The sequence below is a fragment of the Acanthopagrus latus genome, chromosome 21 (assembly GCF_904848185.1).
Source record: "Acanthopagrus latus isolate v.2019 chromosome 21, fAcaLat1.1, whole genome shotgun sequence".
NCBI lineage: Eukaryota > Metazoa > Chordata > Actinopteri > Spariformes > Sparidae > Acanthopagrus > Acanthopagrus latus.
The window spans coordinates 5,108,869-5,130,110 of NC_051059.1; the positions used below are offsets into that span (position 1 = coordinate 5,108,869).

General features: G+C 40.3%; 1 protein-coding gene across 1 annotated transcript; it reads right to left on the reverse strand.

Annotated features, from left to right (window-relative positions):
* Nucleotides 1-6,668: 6,668 nt before the first annotated feature.
* On the reverse strand, nucleotides 6,669-8,146 carry LOC119010584 (gastrotropin-like). The gene is made up of 4 exons (XM_037082829.1): nucleotides 7,984-8,146; nucleotides 7,692-7,867; nucleotides 7,517-7,606; nucleotides 6,669-6,806 (listed from the first exon to the last, which is right to left on the reverse strand). Exons 1-4 carry the CDS (start codon nucleotides 8,048-8,050, stop codon nucleotides 6,756-6,758), a joined length of 384 nt encoding a protein of 127 aa, XP_036938724.1. The 5' UTR covers nucleotides 8,051-8,146; the 3' UTR covers nucleotides 6,669-6,755.
* Between the last annotated feature and the right edge of the window lie 13,096 nt (nucleotides 8,147-21,242).

Sequence of the window (21,242 nt, forward strand, 5' to 3'; positions counted from 1 at the left end):
ACTCAACGGTTTGCAGAGCTGGAATATTTTCACAATTCACCATATGAATTGAGGATTTATTTCAATCAAATGAGAGGTGATTGAGGAAAGAGTTTGTCTAGTTTGATAAAACAGAGAAACTTAATTTCAAAAAGTGAATTTTCTGTTTAGTAAAAAAAGAATACATTTTTGGCTGGTTAGCATTCCAACTTCATGAGTCATCTCTACAACACTGTGTATTGATGTCTTTGACATAATATCAATGTGTGTTTCTTCATATTCATTTGATGATGTTGGTCCATTTTTTAAGTGTTTCAATTCTGGCCATATCTTATAAATCGCTCTCTCAAAAGGTTAGCACATCTACGCCAATCCTGTGATATCAGGCATTACGTTCTGCCTTTAAGTGTTGCCATTTGGAACAGGTAGAAACACTTGCCCTTTGACATAGTCAGACAACATGTGGAACAAATTGGTTTGTTTTCAAAGCCTTTATCCTTAAATCCGCTCAAGGTTTCAGCATAATACTAGAGGGTACAGTCCTTACAGCTTTCCAAGGCCTTATCCCATTTCCAAGTATTACCCTTACATGTCTTTTTACAGTGATCATTTTGCCCCTCAGAATAGAGTTACAAGGGTTAGTGGTTAAACTCTCCCACTATGGATGGGACAACCCTTCAAGATCCTCAAACATCAGATAACGTTGATGGTATCTTACGATACTTCACACTATTGATCAATTGATCAAATGAAAAAGAACCCCAGCTCCTTTCTTGGCAGTCTACACTGATATCAGATGAGCAGTTTTACTATTATTTATTTGTTTTATAATCAAAAACTTGCTTATTATTGCCTCTTGTAGTTAAAGGAGGAAAATACTCCCATTACAACCACAATTCTTACCAGGTGATTATTTCCATTTTGTGATTTATATTGATTGGAGTGGATATTATTGGCTTTTCTCAGGTATAATACATTTTATGAACTATGTAAAAATGGGAGAGAAAAAACATCTCCTAAATGCGGACATGAATATTCCCGCTGGTGGTGGAGTGTATCATCACAGAACAAAAGAAATGAAATAGCAGAAGCACAGTGAGAGAAAAGCAGGGGCTTCTTTGTCTCAGACTATAGCTATAGACTGAAAATGTATGCAATTAATACTAAACTGAGCGGTGAACACAACTCCGGCTTTCTTCTCCATCCAGTTGGACTAACCACCTTTCACCAAGACCAGAGAACTTCAAGCAAATTGCCAGTGTTACCATGGTTATCACAGGTAATTCCAGGTTATTAATGCCTAATGTGCCAATCACACTGTGGTATGTCACCCCTTCATTATCCTACCCAGATTATTTTCTCTCTATCCTTTTCTTGTTTTATTATTGTTTGCAATGCCACCCCCATCCACCCCAATTCACTTTCCCTTATGTCTCTCTGCATTTATTCAGGGTGTTCTTAAAGCACTGTGATTTGAGCTGCTGTGATTGAAATTGGAGCTGGGGTAAGAAAGTGGTAGTTCAATGATTGCAGAAAGAAAATCAAGTTTTTTTTTCTCTGTTTTTTAAGAACATGAAAGAAAAGACAAACAAACAAGCAGTTCTGGGTCCATTTCATAATGTCATTTACAGTCGACTAGTTGACAGAGAGGAAACTGCTGCCAGCACAGAATTTGATTCTATGTTCTGAAAGTCAGTGTTAGAGCATTTGGTGAAATGAACAGAAACTCAGAGCACAATTTCATGTTGTGACAGAGTAAATCTTGTCGATATCTTGACTTTACTGGGTGCAGCACAAGTTGACTAAGTTTGGAGAGTTACACAATTTCTAGGATTCTATGAGATGTCCCTTTTTTGGTTGTCTAAAATGTGACAAAGACCCTAAGGTGCACATGAATATAATTGATTTATAGTTGTTCAAACTGTAATGAACAGAGTTATTTCCAAAATAACTGTACTTGTGCTACTACGATTGTGTTATGATGTGTTAGCTCATTCTTCAATTGCTGGTGTTGTTTTAACTGCAATAATGATTTACTTTTGTCAAAAATCCTTCATGTTTATTTATTTTCTTTGTTAACCAGGCTAGATTAATGAATGAATAAATAGTATTGTTGGCGTATTACCCACTGTAATGTCTAATTAAACAAAACAAAAGTAATGTCAATTTAAAAATTCTGAACGGACCAACGTGGCCGCCAAATTCTATATATATCAATATATGGCAAAGAACAATGCTTACCATGTCCAGCTTGTTCACTAGCTAGTTAGTAGTTATTCAATTATAATGCAGAGCAACTGTCCCTCAAATAAACAGCATTGCTCTTTTGTTGAAGCAGTGAAAAGGACCTGTTTATATTCAGTGCCAAAGCAGGAAGTGGTTCCAGTGAAACTGTTATGCATGTAGCTGCTTGTCCCCTGTGATCCGGCCCATTAAGATTTGATAATATGGTGTAACCCCCAAAGTACAAACAAACGAAGAGGTAACTTAGTTAACTGTTCTTATCAAAGTTATTCTTGTGGTATTGACGAGAGCACAGATGTATAGAACAACTTAATCATTTTGTGTCAGTTGCGTTCAGTTCGCAGTGCAGAAAAATCAACCTAGATCCAAAAAATAATATTTGCTTTGTGTGTGGAAAATACTGATGAGCCAATTAATCGCCCAAGAACTGTCAGGAGGTGTAAAGGCCTCCACACTTGTGGACAATTTAGATTTGCTTGTGAACTTACAACACAATTGCTGGAATAAATGTTAGCTTTGTAGGTTTCTGCAAAACCACAGATACATTTAAACTCAGTGATTATCTATGTTAAAACTATACGTTTGTTAAGGTTGACCTTTCCATGTCTGTCTTGTCACAAAGCTGTGCTTAAGCTCTGGCTAGGTTTAGGCACAAAACACTTGGTTAGGTTTAGGAAAACATCTTGGTTTAGCCTAAAATACTGTTTTGCTTGACACAATCACAGGTGGAGATGGTCCAACTTCCAGGTGGAAGGTCATCTCAAGCTGGAAAGATTCTCAGGTCTTCCAGGTAATAGCACCACCTTCCCTTCTACCTCTTGGTATGAACAATGGCTAATGAGCACATGATGTGAACATGATGCACCACATTTGGTACAAATGTCAACTATGGGCATATCTGGTGACTGCAGAAATGGTAACTGCTAACATTATGTCATGGGGCCAGGGCTAAAACTTAACCTGCGTGTTTTTGGAAAGTTGACACCTTGAGGAAACCCCGCAGGCAGACAAACTCAGTGAATTTGGTCCAGGTGAGGTGGTTAGATGTGTGGTATCACACATGATGTCACCTTGAATTGACAAATAGTTTTTGTAAATAGTTTTTGTAAATGTTACTGCAATACGCAGTGTTACTGAAGTAAAATTACAAACAAACAAGTATGGTGTGTCTTCAGAACACTTTCAAGTAGCTGGACTACAGAAACACTGGGACGTAAAAACTAGTTTCTGTGGATTGGCAGTTCATGTCATAGATTGGTTCCAAGTATGCTTGAAGGTGACCGATTACAAAAACAGAAAGAGAAACACAACAAGAAGATGTTAACAAGCAATTTCTCTCCACTTCTAGTTGCCTAGATAGAGACCAATCAGAAAAAGGCAGAATGGCCAATCAGAAACAGTAGCCTTGGAAACAGCCAATTAGGCCTGTTTGTCTGTGAGCACAAAGGAAATGATATTGCAGAGTGATTGCGCCAGTGCTGAGCTACACAAACACGCTCAAATGACACCTTGCTTGTTGCCTTCCAACCCTAATTTTCCAGGAGTGAACGATCTTGATTGCATTGGTGCCGGCAAGAGAGGACATCTCATTATTACACCAAAACAATCGCCACCTCAGAGGCAAAAAACTGAGATTTTGTTTTCATTAGGGAGCTATTGAGTCACCAGCTCTTAAGTCAAGGCCAGCACACAGGCACAGGCACACACATACACACACCAACACTCACGCACTGAGGCTCTAGTCTGGCAATTTTATTCAAAAGATTTGTACCTTACTCCAGTCCACTTAATGAAGCTGTAAATTTAGAGACATGAGAGCCTTTACAGTGCTCCTCTGAGAGCTGCTACAATGATCCTGGGACTGAGCTGGTTAATTAACTGATTATTTGCTTGGCTGGAAGCCACGGAGAAATGGGGTAGATGTGGAGTGAGACAAGATGGGGAGAAAAACAGAGGACATGATGGGAGAGGACAGAGGAGAATGGAAAAGTACAGAGTCAGATAAAGGAAAAAGGGACTGCAGAGGAGAATCAGCAGGAAGGTGAAAGGAAAGTACATAGTGAGAAAGGAGCGAGATGAATTAAAGGAGAGGTGCACAGAAAATGAAAGTAGGAAAGAGAAGGACAAGAGATGATGACAAGTGGACAATATTTTATGCTCTCAGTGTGGCAAAAAAAAAAATGAAATAAGTAAAGATGTTAGATGAACAAGCTAATATACAGTGAGTAAGAGCACCATTTTAATCAATAGTGCTGCTACAATATAGCTTCCATCCACCAGTGGCAGCACTGAGTCCACTGCAGCACAGCAGCACACAGACAGAGGAAGATGTCATGTGCTATATTTAATCACACATGGTCTGAATTAGTTTGTATTGATTTAAATGGGTGGAAAAGGCCTTTCATCGTCAAAGTAAATCACCCACATAAAAACCGTCCTCCCAATTGACATTATCTAAGAGAAAAGGAGTATTTTTGTGATTAAATGAAACCCCCAGCACCTGAAATGGTCATACAGCATAGATCATGCATGTGCTCCCTGAGGCAGCCCCTTAAAATTAGGCTTTATAAAAAAAAAACCATTAGTTAATGAAAAGTTAACTTAATCGATCCAGCAACATAAAATGTACGCTTTAAGTCAATGATATGTGATGTTCTTGTAGCTCCCAATTATAAAATAGTTCTCCTAACTAAAGGTTTCCCTAAAATGTGAAGGTTTTGAAGATTGATTTAATCATGTTTAAACGTCATCTAACTTCCGCAAAGACAGAGAGGTTCACAAATTGGTGTCAAATGGTCCTGGCTGTTTGATGATGTCACACATCATTTAGTATGACATCATTTTATGGGCAGCAATTTTTTCAGCTGACTTGCCATCCCAGATCCCTTATGTAGTATGACTGACTAGGATCAGGCTTAATTTAGACCTGATACCTAGATCTCCAGGGAATACTGGCCGCCATCTGATTAATGCATTGTACTCTCCAGCGATGACGGCATTTCTGCAGCAGCAAATCCGAACTGATCACACTTTCACTGACAATGGATGAATGGATGACGGGGTCCATGCTCACACACCTCCAACAGATGAGAGATGAGGTTTGCCTATGTGAATATGCATTCTGGATATGCAGTCTCAGAATAATGACATTGAAATGATGTCAAATTGTAACACCTCTACAATATGTGCATGACATAACTGTGTACTAAATAAACTCCAGGTGACTTTACTTGCTAGTTTATATGTTCATAAACGACTGACCTTGCCTTGTGTGATTTCTTGCATCATAAACAGATGAAATAAAAAACTGAAACATATAACATTTTAAAAGTGGAAGACACCTTCTGAAGGTTTTCTGTTCAAACAGCTGATAAGAGCACAGCCCAGTCATTGTGGCTTTGGTTTTGCAGGTGAAAAGCCGTCCAGCTGTCTGTTTAGATTTAGAAAACAACATTTATTTTAATGAGATGTAGACAGGTTTTCCTGGATGTAGTCCTTTTGTAAAAGCTGATCAAAGCAGTTTAAAAGTACAAAAAAAACCCTTCCATGAATTACAGTATTATTGCATGACTGTGCAGTAATAGTGACTCGTTCACTCGTCCACCTACAACCTGCATTTGTAATATAGCTGACAAAGCTCTAGATAGTTGTCATCCTCTCTGTGATGGTCTTTTACTAATGACATCAAGCATCTTTTGGCAAACTGCATGGCCACTGCCAGTCTTTGATGGAAAACATGTGTGTGCGTTGATGCTACTGAGGCTCAAACAGTGTCCAAGGAATAGAGTTGAGTGAGTACTCAGCTGAAATGAGTATTAAGCAGAGTTAAAATTCCCTAAATGAGTACGAAGTATCATCCAAGTAAGATGTTTCAATACCCATACTTGTGATGAAGGGGAAATCTCAATTGGGTTGCTGACTGAAGTTTATAATTAAAATAAAAAAAAAAAAAGAAGAAGAAGTTCTGTAAATAGTTCTCTTAAGTTCAAACCCATTGATTTCTGTGACTGTGTGTGTAAATACAGTAGTTTGATAATAATTGATAACTATGGCAACGTCTGGTTTGATTGTGCATCTGGCTGAAGATGGATGAGATACAAATACATCCCTAATCTGGAGCTTTTGTAAAGACTTTTCATTGAGCTAATAGGTTATATCATTTGAGTTAAGCATATTTCCAGGAGTCAAAACATTTCCATGTCAAAACATTTCCATCTTTTTTCTTTTTTCCTGCCTCATCTGCTGCCAGACCCTGCAAAGCTCAATCCTCCGACTCTCGTGTTGAAACTGTTGCATTTTCAGAAGCCTTCCCCTGAGTGTTGAATAAACTCTTCTATTCTCCAAAAAAGCAGACCCTGACTTTTCTATGTCTAAAGTTCGCACATTATCCTTTAAAGCGCTGCACCACAGTGGGATACACACAATCACGCACATGCACACCAGAATGTTAGTATCATGCTCTTTTATTAATTGCAGTAGCTGCAGGTCTGAGGTCTTGTTGTAACTGTAAGAGGTCTAAGGTCAGTGAACATTTACAGCTTCTTGCTGGTTCTCTTCAGCACCACAGAGCCTGCTTTGGAGGTCTAGGGAGAGAGACAGAGAAAGAAAGTGAAATATTACAGTGAGGAATATGTTATATCAGTGCCTTTTGATACTTCCTTATCACAAGTGTAAGAAAAATGTAAATGGAAGATGTGATGCATCCCAACAATTTTTTGATAATTATTATAAGCATTTTTCGCTTGTGACTGATGTACTTCTACAGTAAAAGACAGTCATTAGCCACACTGAAACACATATTTTCACGACTTCACTTACAAAATGCACTAAAAACGACGCTCTCCTAACCATAATCATATGACATTTTTAATCTATGTTTAGACTTAAAAAAAATCAAACACACAGTATTAAACACTTTTTGATCATAATCAACATGTTTGACGTCCTTTGAATACTTTGTCATTTTCCTGAGATGTATAAGTTGATTCTCGAAAGTGTCTTAAAGAAGAAGGAATGGAGCCACATGGAAACGCAAATATGTAAGATTTAGAGAATCATCTCCCACTGACTGTGGTTTGAAGAGGTTAAATATGAGTCTGCGGGGTTGCTTGTTAAGATGCAATCATTTCCTCTACTCTATGTTTGAGACTGTTTCTCTCTTTAGTATATGCCTATCCCTGGGTACAGAAATATAACATTAATGACTCTAATAATCTCTGCGGGGTGTCGAGTATAATAACTGCTGTCATCGCATTTGCTCCTCAACACTAAAAGCCTCAGTGAGTCTGTTTACCTCCACGAGCTTGCCGCCGCAGATCTCGGAGGTGTGGTGGTAGTTGGGGAAGGTCACGCACAGCTTGCTGCCCTCCATCTGCACAGTGGCCTGAAAAATGCACATTTTATTATCACACAGGGAATCAGGGTACACTCCTCTTTGCCTTCAGTTCTTGATGCTTTTCCTAGCTCACCTTGAACTTCTTTCCTCCGATGGTCTCCATGTCACACTCCTTCCCGACGGTGAAGTTGTTGGTGACCTTGGCGTTGGTGGGATAGATCTGGGTCCAGGAGAAGGTATTGCCGTCCTGGGTGACCTCCGTGATCAGCTTGTAGTCACGACCCTTCTCAATGATGTCATCGGGGATACCTAAAGAGGGACAAAGAAAAGAAAGAGAGTGATGTTATGATGGCACAAATTAGTCCGGAAAAACGGAGATGGCAGAGAAGTAAAATGTGCTGTTCATTAGATGGAGTTTGTCTCACCGAGCAGCTTGCAGAAGGCATCATATCCCTCTTGGGTCTCAGTTTCCCATCTTCCAGCGAAGGCCATTTTAGTGGTGTTGGTGGGTGGAGGTGTGAGAGCAGAGATGCTGAGGCAAGCTGAGGGAAGAGCAAAGGTACTGAGACTGAGTCGGTTCCCTGTTTATATACTGTGCACCTCTCGCCACCTCCCTCATCTGCATGTGATGACACAAGAGAGCAATTACACCTGGAGATGATGAGTACAAGGGGAGAGGGCATTAACCTGCATAAACGGGTGTTTATGGAGCTCCCCAGCAGTGAGTAAAGTGCTGACGCTTCCTCAGGGCGCGCTGGTAGCTCACCTCCAGGTCAATGAACCCTCCCGCAGCGGCTTTATGGTCGCGCCCTCCACTTTTACTGCCGCAGTGTCTGGAATCAAATAAAAAGCTTTGTTTTAAAATATAATCCGTCTATTTGAAGTCGTTTGTTATCTTACATTGTGAATGGTGTGACCTGTAAAAAGGATCATCATATACTCATTCAAGGTCTTCTCTCAGAGGATGGGGTTGAAAGACCTCTGGAATGAAACCTGATATGAGCCATTTCACAGCTTTATAACTGAATCGTTTGTGTAAGGGGACACAAATAGACACAAGTGAGGAGCCTAAAAGTCAATCATGTCCACTCCGTGTCAGTTTGCTTTCAAGGATTTGATGATTTGCACCACTTAAATACAATAACAATGTGACTCATGCATTGCAGTGTCATCTTGTGACCCTGTCTGGTAGAGTTTAACAGTTTGACAATATAAATCATTTTTGTGTTAATGTTGCACTCACTGCAACCCAAATTAAGTGGCATGTAAAAGATAAGGCTCGCAGCATTCTGTATTTTTGACATCCTCTGCAAACCCTTCTTCCCAGCCTTTCTCTGGTAATCGTTCACAAACCCACTGTTTCATATTGATGACATAATAACTCATAGAATTGTCGACACTAAGACAGAATCACAATCGACAGTACTGAAGAAGCACTTCGCACAGTGCAACAGTGTGGCTTCTTGGTGTGTCCTTAATATTCTTTGGAGAACAATGGACAGCTATGGCACAAAGGAGTAAGGCGTACCAGGCTTCAGATACCCACACATAACTTGTTGAGTTCAAGTTGTTGAATAACTGATGCACCCATCACCTGAGGCCTGGTGGCCAGGTCATATCATTGCAATGGGGGTATAGTGAATGCAGTGGTGGGAGCAGTTATCAGAACTTAGATAACAGATCTAACACCACGCTGAAAAACACTCCACTACAAGCATTCAAAACCTAACTTAGGTACGATTATAATTAGCAAAATGTACATTAAGTCACTGAGCAGTAAAATGTTGCAGTGTTTATCTATTATTACTGCTTCACTCATGTGTATTATGTATATTACTGCTGTAGCTGTATAAGGCTGTGCTAATTTAAGTGCCTTATATGCTGTTTGGTATTCTAATGTGCAGCGATGTATCAAATTGCATAAGATCATCATACGTTGTGGCTTTGCCATTCTGTAAGGGACCAAGCATCTCCAAGATGTCAACTTTTCACAAGCTCAGAAAAACGGTTTTCAGTTTTGCGACAGTGTATTTTCCAGCTGATCCAAGAAGGGACTATTTGTCTCTTTAAGTAGGAGCATTTTCTCAACCCACAAAGTAATGGGCTCCAAATAGGTTTTGAGATGCACAGGCTTTTCACTGGAAAGGGAGGTGAAAAGTTGCAATCTAAATGTAACTAGTAACTGAAGTTAATAAAAACAGTAAACTACTGACAAAAAAACCAACAAATCTGCGTTCTAGAAACCACAGTACATGGCCTCACCGTTACCAGAGCTACAGTATAAAACTTGCTTGTACATGCTGGTGGCCCTAAAAGTTGTCCATTAAGGTGACTGCATGACTGAAGCACCTTGGGCTTTTAATTCTGACAAAATGTGAATAGGTAAGAGCTTTTGATGCTGCACTTAACTTGGATTTCACACAATACAGCCATTTTCACAGAGCACCAGTCGTGTTTCTAAACCATGAAAAGTCAACATGGCCTTGGAGCTCTTTATAGATACATAAAACATCATATTGGCCAACATCCTATAAAAGACACCCACTATCTCTATCTCACTCTTTTTTTTTACTGTCTCTCTCACTCACACTCACATGAAAGAGGTCAGCACGCAGAAGTGCACAAATGCAGTTTTAAAAAAAGACACTTCTCATCAGATTTAACACGGTTACCCCCCACAACAGCAGCTTTAGAGTTTTTAACACCAGGATGAAAGGGTTCTGCAGTGTGACATGACATCAGGCTCAGGTTGACCTTTAGCTTTTTTTGTTTTTATCTTAGGGAACATGCTTGAAGATGCAGCTTTTATTTTGGCTTTATATTCAGGTTATATGACAGGACTATATGAACTTGCTTTGTACATTTCTTTATGTGATTTACCAAGGTTCTATGTTCTGTGTTAACATTCTGCAGTAATCTTAAGTGATCTTCCTTTATGTTCTACTACAATAGTTTTAACAGCACTGCTGGTGGAATGTAACTGAATAAATTTACTCAAGAACTCACCGTAATTACAGTTTTCACATATGTGTGACATGGTGAATTTGGCACTACATTACATTGTTACTGATTACTTTGCAGATTCAGGTTGAATACGAGATATGAATAATTAAATCATAGCATATTATTATGGATTAAAGGAAAAGTTCCTCCAAAAAATGAATCAACTCAAGTGACTCATATGGATGGAAAAGTTTTGGTCAAATTTCCTTGAGCTTCACAGCAAAACAGCATTGTAGCATATACCTAAACAACTGAAGCAGATGGGGACTTGTTTTAAAACTTCAAAAAATACTTTAAAAAAGATGGCTTCATAGAGCTCATCTGACGTAATCCAAGTTTCTGAAAGTCCTAAATTGATTTGAGAAGACGCCATTAACACCTTCAACATGCTGCATGCTGTAGAGCTTGTGCAACAACATCTGATGAGTCCATGCTAATGCTTTTAGCTTCATAGATGCAGAGAAGATTTCAGCCCAGAAAAGGGTGTAAGTAATGTCTTTCCAAATAATTAGGTATCTTGGGGGTTCCAGAGAATTTTGATTATGTGGGATAAGATGTCCAGAGTAATTTTGTGTTTGTTTTTTTTGTTTGTTTGTTTGTTTGTTTTTTCGGTTCGTTTTTGTAATGATTTATAACAAGTCCCCGTCTACATCAGCTGTTAAGGAGAAATGCTACAATGCTGCCTGGCTGTGAAGCTCCAGAAATATTTTACTGACTATGAAACTTCACTCGACTTCACATCTGCATGGAGCTGAGCAAATCATTACTGAATATTGCTTTTTGGTTGACCTATTGAAAATCAGTATCCAAAGTATTAATTTGTCATAATACTCAGTCAATTCATTCTTTGATAATGATCAGTGACAGTTTCTGTCCCAGAATACTGCCTGGTGCTAATTTCAAGTCCTAATTTTAGGTAACTGGTGTGTGCAAATTATATCCAAACTGTAAACATATACACTATATAAAATTTATTTGTGTCATTGTTTGCTTTCGATAAGCTGCAGTTTGTCGCTTTTAAGCTTTGAAATATGTTGCATGGCTTCACAGATACAATATATTAAAGACTTTTATTAGACGCCCAGATCTTTACCCCGTCGTCATGCTTTTATTTGAACATATATCCACTCAAAGCTTGTAATGCAGAAATTGACCTTTATTACACACGGTGAATAATATATGAAAGCATATGTGCTTTTCTGTGAGTGCAGCTGTCTTTTAATTTGCATTGATTGCTGGCCTGAAAGTAAGATGATAACCCCCCTCATTTAGGTCATACTGTGATCCTATTTAGTGATAGGCTATATCTTAAAATTATCAGTGTGCAAAAGTAATGACGCTGTTGTTAAGCACCAAAGCCATCAAAACTTTATCAGACTTTATGCAGAATGTGCTGGAGTTATAACATTAGCAATCATTCTGTCAGTTTGTTTGGCTTTATTTGTCTCAAGGTCAAACCAAATCCAACCGTTCACTGCAGTGAATAGTGTTCAAAGTGCAGCCGTTGAAGTTTATTGTGAAGTTGTGACCTTGTGGTTACAATTTAATAGTAGGCTGTAATTTAAACTTTTGCTGAAACGTTCCCTTTTTTACTGAGCTTAGTTCATTGAGTGTGAATCCCTCTTGACAATAAGTAACCAGGATTATGGGCCATTACGTGATGAGCCCAATCACATTGCGATGAAGTCATGCTTTACTTTTGTGTCTGTTCTTATTTTATGATAGGCATCTTTTTCCATTCATGTGTAGAAGGAGAGAAATAAAGATGACCTAGCTGAGCCGACAATGACTACAGAAAACAAGAAGAGAAAATGCAAGAATATGAGCAAATGAACATGGAGTTAACAGAGAACAAGAGAGTCGGACGGGGGGAAGGAAGAAAAGATTCTAAAGAAAGATACATATAGATAGATTCCTTTTATCTACAGCTATAAAGAGGGGATTTGCGATGGAGGAATTAAAGGAGGGGAGGCCTTGATATGCAAATGAAGCTGCTGCTAATCAAAGCAATAAGATTAGCCTTCCAAATTGAGATGAAGAAAGGCTCCATTATCTGGGCCGAGTGTCATGTTTAATAACGCGGAACGGCATGGTAATTCACTAGTGATGCAACTGTAGCCCGTGTGTGTGCGTGTTAGCGCACGCGCGTGTGTGTGTGTGTTTATGTGGGCGTGTGAGAGACTTGTATGCTTCTGTCTTTGTGAGTGAGTGAGTGAGTGTGAAAGAAAGAGCGAAAGAGAAAAAGTATGTATTCATGTATATATATATATACAGAGAGAGAGAGAGAGAGAGAATTAAACATGTGAAAGACAAACTGTGACTTTGTCCGTGTGTGTGCGTGGTGACACCTAGCTCGCGCGTGTGTGTGTAAGGGAGAGAGTGAGAGAGGAAAGAGAGGGCGCAAAAGCTAGTTCCCATGAGAAAAGTGTGTGTATGTGTCTGTGTGGCAGGAGAGTGTGTGTGTGTGTGTGTGTGTGTGTGTGTGTGTGTGTGTGTGTATGCATGTGCGTGTGTGTGTTTGTTTGCGTGCGTGCGTGCATACTTGGCTTTGATGCAAAAATGTTGTGCTGTGTAATATAGAGAGATGAACATGTGGGATAATTGATTAGGCACATCATAATGCGTCAAAGTGATTTAGTCAAAGAGCGAGGCAGAGGCGGACGGACTGGATCTGCTGCAGGTGACACCACGACGGCCACAGGACACAAGCGCATACTCCAGTCACATGTTGGAACGTGTGCTTGTTCAGCTGACGGCCGAGGCTAGTTTTTACTGCCTCTGTAAAATCTTTTCGGGAAGTATTGTTTAGTTTGTGAAAGATGATTTCCAAAACAGGCTTTATTTCTGGTTGAACGTATTGTTTCTTAATGTATAACCCACATTACCAACAGTGGCATACCTCTGCAGCTTATTTCTTCCAATGGAACTGTGCTACTGAAATAGAACTAGCTAATTTAAGAGTCAATTGTGGTCAAACAGGCATAGCACAGTATTATTTAAATATATTTACAGCTGCCCCAATAACATTTGTGTTGGTATTGTGTACCCCTTTCACAGTACACAGCAACATTGGAAATGCTAATGCAATTCCCCTCAGTCCTCTGTGGTGTTTTAGCATCTTTTGGAGCTTAGTTGTGGTCGTGTTACCAAAAGCTTTACTTTTTTTGCTTTCATCAAATGTGCTATAGGCTATAATCAGAAGGTCCTTAGTTAAAAACCTGGTGCAATCAGACAAGGGTGCAAAGGCACAACCAGCTGGTGAACATAGTGGAGCATTTGGCAGTTTAAGAGCCAGATATCTTTACGAGGAGGTAGTTGCTCGACACTAACAGAAGTGAAGCACGCAGGCTAACAAGTTAACATCGCCCTAGTTACCTCTACAAAAGGCCTACGGAATTCTTCATCGGATTTTCGATAATTGCACAATTAAATTCTTCGTTTTAAATGCATGACACTTCAACTTTTTAGTTTGAGAAGATAATCACACACATTTTAACAACAGTTTTGTGGTTTTTGCCGTTTAGTGAAAATGCTATTGCCAGAAATAAAGAGCTAAATTTAGGCAACAAGCGAACTACACTGTCGTTCAATATGCTTCTGTGTCGGCCAAGATGATGTTCAAAGTCCTCGACAACTTTCTTTGTAGTAGAGCAAAATATGAAAATCTCTTACTGTAAGCTTATTAACCACAAACCTTTTTTTCCTGCATCTAACTGAGAACCTATTCAAAATAACCACTGCTTTCAAGACGAGGGAACCAGAAGTGAAAACCTTACTTTGGGTTTTTACGACTCCTGCAACTCTGGAGTCAGGAGTTGTCCAGAGATATGATCCAAATGAATGATCATTTTCCCCCCATGTGTGATAGACACTGGTTCACTACAACAACTTTTTACGCAAGTAATCTTCACAAGTATGGTGGTATGATAGTGAAGTGAAAGGAAACAGACGGAGCAGATGGAGGGGGGAAGAGGCTGTAATATTGTGTTCATTGCAGCAACGTGGCTCACAGCAAATATAAGACAAGAAAAACCCACTGGTGTGCGAAAGAGGCATCCAATTGTATATGCTAATTATACCAGTCCATCACAACCAATTTGACCATGACTGTTGATGGTTGAAAATGCTGCACAGTGCACCTTTAACTCCTAAAAAAGCCTGACGGGGAGGAGAGCTGCCTCAGTAAGTCGGGCAGCGAGCCAATACAACCATTAAATACCGAGACAGAAATAGGCCACAGTAGCCGCCAACAGTAAGCATTCTGTTGTTGTTATCTATACTGTTCGTCAATCCAACCTGACAGCCTTACCATCCTTTGGGGAAGGAAGCAGCAGTCACTGGTGATTATGAGGCCCCCACCGCCCCCACCTCTGCCCCTCATGCGGGGAGCCAAATTATGCCTACATTAATATTTCATATTACACAGGACTTGCAGAGAAACCACATGTGTACTCAGCCCTTTGTCTTCATGTCAAATGAAATGTGCTCGGCAATCATCAAGAGGGTGAACGGAGGTGGTGAGAGGAGGGGTGGCGGCAGCAGAGAGGGATGGAGGGAAATGAGAGGGAAGGATGGTAGGATGGTGAAAAGGGGGAGGGGAAGGAGGAAACGAAGAAGAAGAAGAAGAAGAAGAGTAAGAAGAAGAAGAAGAAGTGAAGCCAGGCAAGGAGTGGAGAGATGAGGGAGAAGCAAGAGGAGGAAGGCCATGTGGGAACGAATACAGGGATGGAGAAGAGAGAATATGCAGACAGAGGAGTGGGGAGATGTGAAAGTGAGAAAGGTAAAGAAGAGATCAGTGGAGCAGATAAAAGGCAAGCAGAGCAAAGAGAAAAGTGAAGGAAGAGAGGAGAGGGCGGCGTCGAGAAATACCCTTTGTGCTTTAAATAATGTAAAGGAGGTGAAGGCGTACGCTGGGCTGAGCACAGGACAAAGAGGTTCGGAATACATTTCCCAGTGAACACAGTAACATTTAAAGTTAGCTTTGAATTATCAGCTGATTTACATATCATAATTTCAAGAGGCAATGACATTACTGCAAGATAGAGTCACTGTTTAAGGTGCTGGATATAAAAAGCACTTTAAATAACAACCTGTTTGATTTTACCTGTCTGAAATTGTGAGGCCCTTACTTTCAGAAAGTAACAGGAACTCTTCTCTGCAGGACATCTGAAATTTGTTTTGATAATCTTTCTCTTTTCCATCTCTCTGTATGTCTCTTACTAAGTAAGTTGTGATAACTAAAAGGGGTAAAAGTGTGAAATTGTGACAAATACAGGAGAATTGTTAACCTTATAGAGGGAAATTAGAGAAGGGCAGTGAAATACCAGAGACTCATGGGAAAATCGGGAGGGTTGACAAGAATGTTCTTCATGCAGTGATTTGTTGATGGTCAATATAACTGAGGTCCCATCACAGAAAAAAAGATAAACTACCACAACATCACAGCTTGAAGAAGTCCAGTGGAACAAACATCCTTTAAGAAACACCATAAGTTCAAGATACAAAGGGGAAGCAGGTGGGACTCAGGTTTTCTATAACTCCGCCACCTGTACTGTCTTATATTTTCTTCATGTCTCATCCTTTGCCTGCACAGAAGTCTTTATCCTCTTCTGTGTGGCACACTGTTTGTCTTCCTCCAATGGACTCCCCACGAGTTACGTTGGAATCATTTTTTTCTCAAATACTTTTGCTATCCCCTTGCATACTTTTGTGTTCACTCACAATATATTGTGAGTTTTTTTATTAGGGACCGCAAAATGTATTGCAAGAGAGACCGGAAGGTGTTGAAAAGACCGTTGGGCTCCATGTTTTCCTTCCTCAAAGTCCTTGACCAGTCTTTCTTTCCCTTTCAGTCTGTCCCAGACACTCTCTGTGTTTTGGACATTGTCAATGTGACCTGCCAAAACTCACCGAAGACTAAGAACAAGAATGCCAGTTAACAGCACTGGTGAACTGGCAAAGTGGGTCATTCAGTTGTCATACTGACCTTAAAGAGGCCTGCAAGCTCACACTGAAGAAATAAGGCGTAAAAGAGGCCAGACTAAACTGGGACCACACAATGACAATGCTGGAATATTTATGTTTCGCAGGTGCTATATTTACCATGCCCTCCACCTTACTTTAGCATGTTAGTGGGCTTGTTAATTGCAAATATTCAGGCTAAAAAGACTATAAACCTCTATCTGAATGGGAATAGAGCCATAACTTTGCTTTCAGTGGTCAGTCAGACTTAAAACCTGTTTGTAAAGAATTAGCATTCAAATCTGATGAAAAACACTGAAAAAACTGTGTTTTTAAATGCCCTTTCCCCACATTTTATACTTCTACTACACATGTGCATCAATATTTTATAACACTAACTTCTTTAACAACCCAGAGTGTGGTGACACGATGCTGTCAGCTCATCCCACCAGCGCACTTTAACAAATGTGGGAGTCTGACTCATAGATGTGAGAAGTGAGGTGAGGTTATTTTCTTGCAATATCCTCATGAAGAGAAATTGTTATCATTTCATATCCCGCTATACCAGCTAAAACCAGCTTTGATGTCATGTCATTTCAAATTTTGAATTATTTTGTTTTGCATTACTACCCTAAGCTTCCATATGTGGGTCAAAAATGACCCGCATGCATTTTTCCTATATGCATTTGTATGAACTGTGGCCGTCAGGAATATATTTAGTGTGGCCATAACACTTTCCATGTAAGTGTTATCTTCATTTTTTACTTCACAAAATATTTGATATGTTTCAGCAACATACTTGCACATTCATGTGTGGGTGTGTTTTATCCAAATTGTTTGGAACAGTAACGTTATGTGTTATTATGACATATCAACAAACTAGCCTACTTTATAGCTAGCTAACATTACTGTACTCTGTGTTTGTGTGTGTGTGTGTGTGTGTTATCATCATGTATCAACAAATTTGATGATTTAATAGTGAGCTAGTAAGTTGTTTAGATGTTTTCAAAATTTTCAAAATGTTAAAAATCAGCAAAAATCAGAGGGTCACCAAGGCCAGGATGATAAAGCATCTGGGTACCAAATTGTCTATAAAACATTTTATGGGAATCCATCCAATTGTTTTGAGATATTTTCAGTTTTGACAAAAGTGGTAGACCGTCCAACATTGCCATCCCTGGAGTTATGCCTCCAGCATGGGTAAAAAGTGACAGCTGTACCAGGAATCAATTTGGGCTAACAGGGCATATTAGAATCAGGTTCATGCAAATATGAAACAAATCAAATAATACCCAGAGGGCCTCCGCCCCTCTGAAACAAATCTCTTTATGCCTGAGATTGTCTGACAACAAACAATAAAAAGCCATAAATCAAGTTCTCTGCCTGTCAGGATAAATGGCACATCCCCTATATAACTTTGATAACGCTGATACAGGTGGCACTGGGTCCATCCCATTGTCCATAAATGGGGACGATGTCACCACCAGATGGGGCTTCTCTGGTGGAAAACAAAGAAACACATGGACACGCACATAAACACAGACTTAAGTGATGACAGAGTGACTGATAGACGTTTTTAACAGATGTGACTAATACTCGAGGAGGGGGGCGGGGACCGTCTCCTCTCCAAGAGTCTGTATTTGTGACTACTTACAAGTTTGATGCTTAATTACACACACACACACACACACACACACACACACTTGACAGGGAGCTAGTAGCTGGTTGGTTGGCTGATTAACACTAGCTTGTCTGCGGTTGAGTGTGCTCCCATCACGGTGAGATTGCAGCAGCCTCTTGTTAACCCTCATTGTATGAAACAGCCCAGTGGCTCACCTTCAAGCATACTTATCAGTCTCTTATTCCCAAACCTCTTTCACTATCAACAATTATGTGCATGTGCATGTGTGTGTGTGTGTGTGTGTGTGCTTGTGTGTATTTCTGTCCCTCTCACTAGCTCGGAATTTAGCAGCAGCAGCAGCCTCGAGAGCGCTTCGATATCCTCTCGCTCTAACCTGATTATTAATTACAGTCTGCCTCTTGCTGACCGTAGCCCAAACACTGGCTAACAGTGTTACCAAGGAGACAGACATAAAGTCATTCACAAACAAGATTCAGGAAACACAGATTGAAGCACGTTCACAGCACAGCAGTTGCTCTTTTCTCGCGGTCTATCCGTGTCTCCGTCGAAGGTGGCATTCAAAGTATTTTTCTTTTTTTAACTCATGCCGATCTGAAGTTATTCGGCCGTTTGAGATGTAAGTGAAAAGCTTTTTATGCTCGGGTGGCACCTGTAGCCAGTCTGGCATCATCTCAGCAGAGCCGTAACTTACTAAACACTGAAATGAAACCGATCATGCGGTTGTAAAAATTGTAAGCTGGTCAAACGTCTGTGTGCCAGGAAGTCAGTCATGCCTGAGCTACGCGGCACTCAGCAGTAATCAACCTGGAGCTGTGCCTGCAGTAAGGCTGAGGAACATCACTCTTTAAATGGGCTTCTGGCAATCAGCAGTGTGTGTGTGTGCGTTAATTTGTGTGTGTTTGTACATTTGTGTGTACTTGTATCACTCTCGTGTTGAAATGGAGAGCAGATTAAGTACTTGTCAGCAGCAAAATATGGCTTATAATGCTACACAAGTGTGCTTGCTGTTATTTTAGCACTGTCCATACGGTGCTGTATAACACACACACACACAGCCTGCAAAAAATGCTTACTGTCTGATGTCAGCCAAGTGTCAGACATCACACAACCTTCAGAAGGGCTTTTCATCTACCAATAACGATCGTCGGCAAAATCTGTAGTAGCTTTATCACCAAAGTGAAGCATACTTTTTCCTTTAAGACAGTTGTGTGGAAACCTAGACCATTCTACAGCAGGAGAAGTTTGTGAGAATCATTTCCCTTTCAGAGCTGCTCAATGGAAGATAACGAGTCGAAATAGGGAGTTTATTTTGCGTAATGATGTGCCAGGAATGTGCACCTGCATGTCGCATGGCCTTTCCAAATGATATTTGCACTGACTTGCAGGAGAAGATGGGGTCCACCTTTATTTTTCCCCCACACAAAACACTTTTTGCACAACCCGATTTCTTCGAACTCTACAAAGCAGTGGTCCCATTCAGCAGAATGAAGGGCCAAAGACTGCATGTTGTCTTGATCCATTTGCTCATGCTGTCTTGTGTCAGGTCGAGGTAAAGGGGAAAACTATGGAAGGGAAGGTGGACCCAAATGCAGTTACTGGAGGCAAGATAAGGAGAACAAAAGGCGAGCTTTATTGAAAAGCTGTATACAAAAACCAAAAGCGGACGAGCAGGGATGGAAAAACAAAGTAACAACTAAGAACGAGTCAAAGTAGCAAAGCAAAAAAAAATACAAAGTTCAAATCAAAGTACGAAATCAAACAGAACAAAATACAAAATAAATCCAAAACCTACCAAACAGGAACATGAACAAGAATCAGGAGCAAGGATCAGGAGCAAGGATCAGACAGAGAACAGAAGACAGAATACAATGACCAGACAAAGAGTGAGGGGAAACACAGAGACTAAGTACACAGACACTAATGACATGACGAGGCACAGGTGAGGAGAGAGAGGAGGAAGGAAACCAGGTGTGATAACGAGGGGGAGGAGCACAGAGGAACAGACCAGGAGGGAACAAGACAACAGACAGAGGGAGCCAGAGGGGAGAACATAGGAGAAACTGAAAGGACACAAGAGGGCATGGAACATCAAAACATGAGACACAAGACATGAAGAAAGCAAAACATAAACACAAGACAAGATACAAGGATGTAAATCAAATACAAGAAACCAAAAACCAGAAACAAGAACAAAACAAACAGGAGTCATGACAGTCTTGAAAGTGTACATCTTTGCGAGGGAAGCCTCTAGTTCTTTGAGGGATGAAAAGGTTAAATACTTGGTTAACTTTGCTTAACTTAACTCACAAAGTTTTTGCGACGCTCCACAGTTGTTGATCAGAGAACATATTTACTTTGTGCTGCTGCTCTGATATCGGACCTGCTTGGCATTGACATTGGCAGCTTTGAAACGGCCTCATTTCCCTTTGACATTATTCATCAAAGCAATATCTCACACAAGACGGCTGCTGAGCTTGCTCCAAAACATGATCCAGATCGACCACAGTGGTCAAGAGTTTGGCTCCCTCCAAACTCAAGCTAACATCACAGAGGGTGAAAATGCGACAGACTACACAATTGTGTAGTCTACTACAATTTGCGCTCCGTCCTTTCCCCCTTGAAAACCGACCAACCACCTCCCCAGCTTGTACATGTCACTCAGCAGTATGGCACACATTTCATTGCTCTGACTGCCTGTATCCAGTTGCATCTGGAGGCATTTGTGGCAATTTGTGGCATTGACAATTCCAATTGTATGTCAAAAAAGGAACTGAGAGGCTCCAGACCAATGTGCATTTGCAAATATGCATTTTCAAATTAGCCTGCCGACGCAAGGCCATGTCTGATCCACTGGTCTACGTTCCGTGCTCCTTGTGGCACTTTTATGTGTTACTTTGATGCACATGGGTTTTTAATTACAGTCCTGAAGCAGTACTGTAGATATAGCCTTTTTTCACGCCATGTTAATGTGAGATTCCCCATGCCTATGAGCAAACATACAGAGCCCGGGAATTGATGCACAAAACTTGCACACTGTCCACTGTGGGAAAGGTCTATGCACCATTTTCAAGTGTCTAA